This window comes from Diaphorina citri, unplaced genomic scaffold, assembly GCF_000475195.1.
Source record: "Diaphorina citri unplaced genomic scaffold, Diaci psyllid genome assembly version 1.1 scaffold426, whole genome shotgun sequence".
Lineage (NCBI taxonomy): Eukaryota > Metazoa > Arthropoda > Insecta > Hemiptera > Psyllidae > Diaphorina > Diaphorina citri.
This window is the reverse complement of record NW_007377861.1, coordinates 192,129-201,996: the sequence shown is the minus strand read 5'-3', so window position 1 is coordinate 201,996 and position 9,868 is coordinate 192,129. Positions and strand designations below refer to the sequence as shown.

The 9,868-nt window shown below is 39.3% G+C and overlaps 1 protein-coding gene across 1 annotated transcript; it reads left to right on the top strand.

The window, feature by feature from the left end:
* The first annotated feature begins 7,209 nt into the window (after positions 1-7,209).
* On the top strand, positions 7,210-9,631 carry LOC113467189. Its single transcript, XM_026823236.1, has 5 exons — positions 7,210-7,598; positions 8,093-8,258; positions 8,577-8,720; positions 9,515-9,568; positions 9,618-9,631. The coding sequence occupies exons 1-5, from the start codon at positions 7,440-7,442 to the stop codon at positions 9,629-9,631; spliced, it is 537 nt and encodes a 178-aa protein (XP_026679037.1). The 5' UTR covers positions 7,210-7,439.
* Positions 9,632-9,868: the final 237 nt, after the last annotated feature.

Here is a 9,868-nt window from a genome sequence, read left to right as displayed (position 1 = left end):
TCTCTTTTCCATCTTAATTTTAACTTTCTGTTCTATCTTTCCCTCCTCCTCACCTCTGTCTTCCCTTCTCTTCCTTCTATTCCTCCTATCTTTCACTTTCCTTGTCTTCCTCTTCTGTCCCTTGTTCCCTTCCCTCTTCATCTCTCTCTCCTATCGGTTTTTCTCAAATATGCTGACTCCGACTTGAAATATTCATCGTGAAAGAAAATCTATCTCCGTTTGAGTTTTCCACCGTCGAGAGGGCAAAACGAGTCTTCAGAGTAAAATACGGGTAGTATTTATTTATTTTCACACTATTATTAATACGCAACTTTAAACAATATTTGCCACGTGGTGTTTTTAACACCCACTGAACTTGGAACATTCTTAAGTTTATTTCATCTCTAAACTAACCTTCAACGGTGTAGTGGTTTACAATGGTGGACCCAGGATCCTGGAGGGAGGTGGTTCGAGTCCCAAGGTCAATCGCTAAAGTTTTAGCGTACCTAGTTTAAAAAGCGGGGGACAACTTTTGTAACAAGGATAGTTCATTTTGATATCATATGGCAAGCATTAGCCTCAGCATCACAAGTACATGTATTATATCTTGCTATGTTCACATTGGTATTGTGTTGCCTATGTTCACCAGATGTGCCGGTTACAGTTACATTCAATAGACCAGGCAGCCTATAGGGAAAATAAACTGTTGTTTCGCATTATTTATAGCGCACTCTTTCTACGATCGTCTACATTCTTACTTATATTTGTCAATTAATCTCTCAGGTCGTACACGATAATGCATAGTTGATCGAGTGTCAGTTCGCAAGTAGAGATAACAACTACAAGGTCTGATTTTGGAGAGACGAGGATGCGTTAGGCGGACATGACGGGATTCGTAGATATGAACTACGTAGCGAGTGTGTTCAAGCTATACCGTGTCAAATCCACTAAGTACCACTGTTACCATACTCATCTATTTTGGATACATGTGTAGCTATGTTCACAGATGTGCGTACAGTTATCAACATATACTTCGAGTACCTTCCAATAAGTCGAAATAAGTCGTTTTGGAAGTCTTATCTGGTAAAGTAGTCAGAAGTCACGTCAGTAAACACAAGCTCCTTTTTGTATGTTAACCTGAACTCTATAAATACCATAATAATCTCTATGCTCTAGATTGTGAAAACTCTCTTCTTGCTATTCAGCTAGTCCTAATAACAGATGGTCACTGCTTGTATTGTGTCAGTTCCTTCTTGGAAGCAATAGCCACAGTGACTTCTGGACAAGGGTATTACTCTTACTCTTAAATTAAAAAATTAAGCGGACCTTTAAGAAGGAAGTAAATAAAAGAAGTCCCTATAAAAAAAAGTTCATTTTTCGACATTTTACATGATTCCGTCATTACACGGTAGTATTTTAGATACGAAGAATTTGGTTCGAAAATTGGCCGCCGGTACGCGGTCGATTTTGGACTTAGAACATTTTCAAAAAAAGTTCAAACTTGGGTACACTTTTTGAGATGATCTCTGCATTATACAGGGAGGAGATTTTAGATAGGAATTTTTCGAACCAAGAAATTCGGCCGCCTTAGGCGGCTCACTCAGGGACTTGAAGAAGTTTTCACTTTTTTTTTTTTTTGCAAATACGTATTCTCAAAGTGAGATTTGCAGAGTCGTTTGATTTATAGCTCCCGTATTTTTTTTTTGTGTTTTAAATCAGTTTCGAAGGAAATAAATTACACCAAATAGAAGAAAGAGAAATTATCTTCATTTTTCGATAAAAAGTGCACGGAAAAACGAAGTATTTTGGACGCATATCACAGTAAGAACTTTTCAATTTTAGGCTCATTGGGATTATACTAATGCCGGACATTAGAGTTTGATAGAAGATTATGTAAACAATCATTGTTCGGAAGAACTTGTCACGTACAAGTAAGACAGTAGCCGTATGTACTAACATAGGAGGGTACCCTAACCTCAATTCATTCACATGGCGTAGGTGGCGATTCGAGTTGGTATACAGAGAAGATTAGATTCCACGGTTGCCAAGAACTTTAAAGCTTGATTAGAGACGTGGGATTGTTTTCTATCAGAGAGGGATTTTCCCCACAACAAGTGGTGACATACGACTCGGTCACTTTCAAGGTGTGAACATAACGTGTGAAGTTGCAAGGTGACTTACATGAACGGATTTTGAAACTAAATTTAATTAATCAAGATTATCAACCGAGGATTTTAGAAGATAGTAGATGTTGCCTGTGGTCTCTCAAAATCAGTTAATTTTATAGAACCTGAACGAATTCAAGATATGTACCTATAATTATGTCACGGAATACCTAGTAATATTCGGCAGAAGTACCTATTGTATGAACTTTTGAGAATAATAATGTCCACATAGTACCTACCTACAGATATTTATTGAGAATTTATATTTTTTGTTAGCGGATTTAAATATTGTAGGATTATACTTTTTTGTCTGGAAAATTTAATGTTTATCTGTACCTATATATGTCATTTTCTATCCAGTTTTGTCTTTCACAGAATAATAAGATTGGTTTGTTACGCTCCCTAATAGCAGCTAAATAACATAATCAACGTTCAACATGGCATTTTCATCTCAGCCGGAAGCCACTCTGACCAACATACTTCAGGAGATGAGGAACTTGAGCACCGGCATTGCTGAGATCAAAACTTCCCAGGACCGTTTGGTGAGCGATAATACAAATATTAAGTCGTCTTTGGACACTATACAAAGTACACTTCCAGAAATGAGATCACAACTGAACACACATTCTGAACAAATCAGTTCGTTTGAAAGGGACAGACGTAGAAAAAACTTGGTTATTTTTGGCCTAAATGAGGTTCAAGGAGAAACAAGGAGTGAGGTGGAAAAGAAAATATGTGAACTGATAGGAAATCTCCTGGAATCGGCACTCACCTTACAGGAGGTAGATTTTTGTAGAAGAGTAGGCAAATTTCGACAAGGTAAAAACAGGCCCGTGCTTTTGGGACTCACGACCGAGAGAAAAAAGTATGAAATCTTTAGAAACTGTCACAAACTCAGAGGCTCGGTCATAAGTATCAGAGAGGACCTACCAGATAATGTTAGGAATAAAAGAAAGGACTTAATAATAGAGATGAAGAAATTAAGGGCTGAAGGGAAACCAGCCTATGTGAATTATGATAAGCTAGTGATACGAGATGATAACCAGTCACAAAAATCAAATCAGAAACGAGCTCATTCAGAATCACCAAGTCTACCCAATAAGAAAACCTCTCAAGCCGAGGCAACTATTTCTGGAAATCACTTTGGTTTTGTGAATAACATGATAATGGAATCTATTTCTTCTCAGGAACCCCAGGCAAGTCAGTCCTCTACACCAACGGCAGGACAACGCACTAATGTTACTCAGTCGCGGATCGAAAGGTTTTTTCCACGAGAGGACTTGAATCGGAAGGATCCCTGATATCAAACTCGGCGCACGAAGGTATAACTAACCTTTTAAATAGCGTAAATATTAGAGACGTTCAAAACTTAAAAATCACCTTCTGGAATGTTAACGGAATAGCAAGACTGCTAAATTTAGAATCAACCGAATTTGAATTGTTGCTGAAATGGGACATTATTTGTGTGAACGAAACGTGGGTAACTGATGCACCCCGCATGAAATTATTTGAAAAATATTATCATGTTGTATTCAGCCCGGCAATTAAGAATAGACAGTTGGGAAGAGCTAGTGGAGGTTTACTGATTCTATACAAACACGGAATAAAACTCGAAATAGTAGATACCTCGAGCCTATGGCTGATAGTTAAAATAATAGGTACGAGTTCGAACCTTATTTTGGGAAATATTTATATAAATCCAAGTTATAACCTAGAGGAAGCTCTAAGATTACTCGGGATAGTAACAGATGACTTACAGGACCAAGGATACACAAATATTGTGTTTGGTGGCGACTTTAACTCCCGCATTTCTGATGGAAATTTCATAGATGAAGGCTTGGCAGAGGACTTCTCTTTGCTTCCTCAACGCTGTTCTCATGATCAAGTTTCGAATAGGAGAGGTGAATCACTCGTGGAGTTTATGGAAGAGCACGGTTTTATTGTATTGAATGGCAGGACTTCTGGTGACATACCAGGTCAATTTACTTATATTAGCAAAGTTGGGAAGAGCGTGGTAGACCTGGTATGGATCACAATGGAGTTATGTTCCGATATAGTTGACTTGTGTGTATCCAGTGATTTCTTAACATCCGATCACCTACCTGTTGTTCTTAGGTTAAACTTTGAATGGGATACTGGCAACTTACCAGTTGAGTCGACGGAAACAGAAGAGAAAATAACTCGATATACCTGGTGCGAAGAAAAATCAAGAGATTTTACAGCCTATGTGAACGATCACTACACATCTCCTCAGGAATCGAACCAGATTTACTGTGAGCTGAAAAATAAAATATGCGAAGCTGCCTCTTATCTTGAAATGATCCGTCAGTACACACCTAATCGGAAATTCATGTATAATAGAAATCCCTGGTACAATAGAGAATGTCGGGACAAGAAAAGATCAATGAGAAAACAATATAGGAAATGGCTTAAAACAAAAGAGCAAGCAGAATTGTTATCATTTCACAATACAAGAAAAGATTATTTCAAGCTCTGTAAAGAGAAGAAGAAAAACTATGAAGAAAGTTTTAAAAGTAAAATACGCGATGTTAAGAACGCAGGAGACTTTTGGAAAGCCGTCTTCAAATTTAAACCGAGAAAAGAAAACAAAAATCAACAGATTTCTTTACCAGTATGGAATGAGTACCTACAAGAGGTGTTTCCTACCGTAGACCATTTGCCATCTATTATGCTGACAGACGTCACAAGAGATCCGATGGACTCGGACTTTTGCATTGGTGAATTAAACACATGTATTGCAAAACTTAAAAATGGTAAAAGTCCGGGCCCAGATAATCTATTGAATGAATATTTCAAGTCACTGAGTGAAAAATGTAGAAAAGATATCTTGCGTTTCGTGAACTTTCTATTTGACGGGGGAGATTTACCAGCTGAGCTAACAAAGTCCCATTTCTTCATGCTTCATAAAAAAGGGGACCCTAAAGATCCTAATAATTTTAGATGCATTGCGCTTTTGAACGGCATGTTAAAGTTGGCTACTCAACTTCTCGCGCAGAGAATACTGGTCTGGTGTGAAAGCAATAACATATTCATAGAGGCACAGAGCGGCTTTCGTCCAAGTCGCGGGTGTACAGATAATGTGTTCACACTCTCAAGCATTATATCTATGTATCTCATACGGGGCAGGAAAATTTATGCTGCATTTATAGACTTTAAAGCGGCATTTCTTGAAGTTGACCATCACCTATTAAAGTTGAAGATGTTCAGTACGGGTATTTCGCGTAAAGTAATCTCCATGTTCCAGAAGTTCTACGACACTGCTGAATCTCAAATCAGGGTCGGAAACAAATTATCAGCCGCCAGGAAAATCACCAAAGGTTGCTTACAAGGGGATTCGGCCTCTCCTCTGCTTTTCCTCATCTTCTTAAACGACCTGGAGGAGTATATTAGAAATAAGGGCTTACACGGAATCAGTGTTAACGAGTCTAAAGAGATCTTACTTCTGCTCTACGCAGACGACTTGATATTGTTTGCCACGGATAAAGTCGATCTGCAGAAAAAGTTGAACGCTCTGAACTCATACTGCCAGGAAAACAAGATGATGGTGAATGTGTCTAAATCGAAGGTTGTTATATTCAGGAGAGGCGGTAGAGTATCGGCAAGGGATGTTTTCTATTATGATAACAATCAGATGGAAATAACCAGTGAATATAACTACCTAGGTGTCCTGTTTTCGTCCCACGGGGTCTTTCATAAGGCAGCGGAACAGGCTGTGTCCAGAGGCAGAGTGGCTGTGGGGAGCGTGAGACAGATCTTAGTTAGTTCTAAAACTGACTCGTTGGATAGCAGAGTAAAACTATTCCAAGCTATAGTCCGGTCTACACTATTGTACGGTTCTGAGATCTGGTCACTAAGGTACGAGGCTACAATTGAAAAATGTCAAACCCTCTTCTATAAATCTGTTTATTGTCTGCCAAAAAACACAGCAAGCTACATGCTTCGCTTGGAAATGGGTGTAGTAAAACTTTTTCATCAGGCATTTTCTCAGATATTGGAATGGTGGCTCAAGTTACTCAATATGCCAGAACATCGTTATCCGCGAATATGTTATGAGGAACTTGTATTGCTGGACCAAAGAAGCTGCAATGTAATCAAGTACAATTGGTGCTCTCTTCTAAAGAATAAGCTGGTTGAACTGAACTTTGGAAACGTCTGGGAGGCACAGTCGAGCATCTTACTTAAGGAAAAAAAGGAAGAGATTCTACTCGCCTATTATTCGAAACTTGTGCAGGAAGATTGGCGCGCTGTACTTCACTCTACCTATAATGTGATGTATAAGGAGGTTAAAATTAGACCTGAAAACCCAACACCTAGTCAAAGTTTTGTTTCTCGCTATCTAAAGGAGGCAGCACCGATCGAGAGAAGCAGAGTGGCGGCTCAGCTCCGTCTTAGTGGAAATAAATTGAAGTTTTATGTCAACAGGATGTCATACAGCTGGGACCAGGAAGAACTTTGTAGCATATGTAATCTCCAGCAACCTGAAGACATAGAACACTTTTTATTGGTGTGTCCCCATTATGCAGCTCTCAGAAAAAAGTACCTACAAGGACTAATGGAAACGAGAACTAGTGTACAAGAGTTATTGGTAATTCTGTCTAAACCCCATCTCAATAATCTCTATTATTATGTACAAGGAGCTCTAAAGCTGAGGGCCTTCTTACGAAACGAGTAGTATTATTTGTTTCCCTTTATTGAATCCTGTGATTTTTGTGTTGTTTAAAGAGCCTAGTTACCTAATTGTTTTGTTTAAAGAGTCTACCTATTTGTCTTGCTTTAAAGAGTCTAGTTTTTTTTTGTACAAAGAGTCTAGTTATTTTCAAATTTATTACAATTATTTTGCTTAAGAGTATAGTTTGTAATTTTTCTTCTTATAATGTTACATGTTATGTTGTCAACCTTTGTAAAAATGTACTTAAACATTAATTACAAATAAATATTATTCTATTCTATTCTATTCTATTCTATTTACAATTTTGCACGTAAATACAGGAGATCAGTTTACATAATTGATAAAAAAGGAAAAATACAATAAAAAATCAAAATAAAAGGTGAGAATTGGTGTTTGGGTACATAGGTACATATTACATAATCATGTACTTACCTAAGTATGGTAACCCTCCAGCAAAACGTATCAGAAACTTTCACTTTGAGCACAATCGAGTAGGTACTTTTTTAGGAGGTTTTATATTATTCAGAAACAAAATAGACAAAAGAAAATGTTTTGGACACAAGTCTGGAGAGTAAAAAAAAAAGTTGCTGTATTGTTGAGAAACAATGTCTGTCTGTATGTGTACTAGGTTAAAGACAATCTCGATATGTGCGCTAAATATGTTTCATGATGTTGTATTGCCCTTCTCAGTGCCACCACCTAAACAGGAACATCTTAGCGAGCTCGATCCAAGTATGATACAAATCAACAGCAGTCATGAAGAGGTGAGTGCACCCAGTATTTAAATCTGGTAAAATAAATCAAATCATGATATTCTTTGTGGCAAAGCAGAGAGATTTTTCACAACTTTCACAGCATTAATAAGTGGGTATCACAGCATTACTAAGTGGGTATCACAGCATTACTAAGTGCCTCCTTTACTATTAATTCTCATTCATCAATCATTTTACACTGGCACACATGGCCTTGTTTCTCAGCGTGTAAATAAACAAACAATTTTACACTGGTAATGCCGCCACTGGTTGCTAGTTGCTACTCGATACGTTCCGATCCACTCGATTTTGAAGTGTAATACAATTTATTAATTTTCAGGTGTAAACCAACCTCAGTGGTGTACTGGTTAGCGCGGTGGACTCTGGATCTGGAGGTTGGTGGTTCGAGTCCAAGTCATAAAATTTAGCGTAGTGTATTAAGCGGCGAACGACATTTGTGACGAGCATTAATGCTTAACACAATTAAAGTTCCTTATTAATTTCAGGTGTTCTCCAACATCAAAGCATTCATGGCGTACCGCAAGAAGATGAATAACAAGGACAATATGAAGACATATTGCCTGAGAAAGGCAGAAGAGAGACCGGAATATTCTTGCTGTAGAGTAGACGCTGTGGGACGTCGAGTTATATCAACCCAGGCTGAAATACAATGTAAGTACTACTGCCAGCGGAATACACAATTATACACGAAAAGTCCACTTTGAGACCCAGGTGTAGGGGCAAACAGCCCTAAAGGATGCGTTAAGCTTCTACGAAAGCACGCTGAATGTATCAGTTCCCAATGGATCACTAAAGCAACGTTTCGCGTGGTTAGTATCCGGATGGGTGACCTGGCCAATAATTGCATGCTGGCTTTTTTCGGTCTCACACAAGCTGGGTAAGGTTAAATTGTAGCCAACTCTGGAGTAAAGGGACTTTCCAGTCCTATGCGAGCAGTATAAATAAGCACTATTAAATAATAATTTTCAGATCGTAAAGAGCACTATGATGAGACTCCTGGTACGGATTGTAACTCCAACTCGGGTAAAACCAAGACCAAACGGTCTGCATCATCAAAAGAAGCGTCCAGTCGACAACTAATACAAGGGCAATGTAGACAATCCAATACAACAGGTGAGTGGAATCAACACATTTTGTTTCCTCCCCCCTCCCTCTAGCCGAATTGGACACTGAAATAAAAAGATACAAATCAACATTCAGACAATCAATATTACATACGAGTGCCAGCCTAGTTAGCTTAGTTGGTAGTGCGTCTGCCTTGTAAGCGCTAGGCCGCGGGTTCGATTCCTGCCCGGGGCGGATTTTATCCTGATGGGATAATGTTCGTTCTCGGAACGGCTGGCTTTCTCCTATCCTGTCTTCCTTCTCTCTTCGATTTCGGGACGATAAGACCATAGCAGTTACAGTTCCCTCTGTCAAACCTCTTAAAAAAAAAAAAAAAATCCTCCCCCCTCCCTCTAGCCGAATGGGACACTGAAAAAAAAAAGATACAAATTCAACATTCAGGCAATCAATTATTACATACGGAGTATTTTTTAAGAGGTTTTGATAGAGGAAACTGTAAAGGGTGTGTCCACACATAGTCGCCCGGCCGCGGTGGTCGATCGACGATATCGACTGAACCGTCCACACTGCCTTGTCAACATTATTTCACGGGCCGGTCGACTGTGTTTGGACACACCTAAACTGGTAACTGCTGAGTTCTTATCGTTCCGAAACCGAAGAGAGAAGGAAGACAGGATAGGAAAAAGCCTGCCGTTCCGAGAACGAACCTCATCCGTTCAGGATAAAGTAAGTCCCGGGCGAGAAATCGAACCCGCGACCTAACGCTTATAAAGGGAGACGCGCTACCCCCCAAGCTAACTAGGCTGGCAAACACAGCTTTAAATACCCGGTATATCCACCAGGTTCTGATTCACCCGACACACAGCGCCACCTGTTGCAGCAAAGTACAACACTACGCCCAGTCACTCATGATGATCCTAACATTCCATTTGGAATATCAGAGAGACTCTCCCTCATAGAACACCCATGTGGGGATCAAACCTAGCGCGACGAATGGTGACTTGTACGTGCGACTCAAACAGATTGAGGATAAAATCATTCAGATAGAAGACGATTGTGAGGAGTATTTGAGACAGAAGGTAAGTCCGCGTCCACAACGGAGTCTGAACCCTCGACCCTTAGCCCTAGTACCAAAACCCAAGGGAGAATAAACAAAACTGTGCTAATCGAATAGAAGGGGTCAGGCTTCCCATGAC

What these genes read in the sequence shown, in the direction of transcription:
- LOC113467189 (XM_026823236.1), top strand. Translation starts at nt 7,440, where the DNA reads ATGTCTGTCTGTATGTGTACTAGGTTAAAGACAATCTCGATATGTGCG. An exon ending in TCAACAGCAGTCATGAAGAG is followed by an intron (nt 7,599 to 8,092) that starts GTGAGTGCACCC and finishes TATTAATTTCAG; the next exon opens with GTGTTCTCCAACATCAAAGC. An exon ending in AACCCAGGCTGAAATACAAT is followed by an intron (nt 8,259 to 8,576) that starts GTAAGTACTACT and finishes AATAATTTTCAG; the next exon opens with ATCGTAAAGAGCACTATGAT.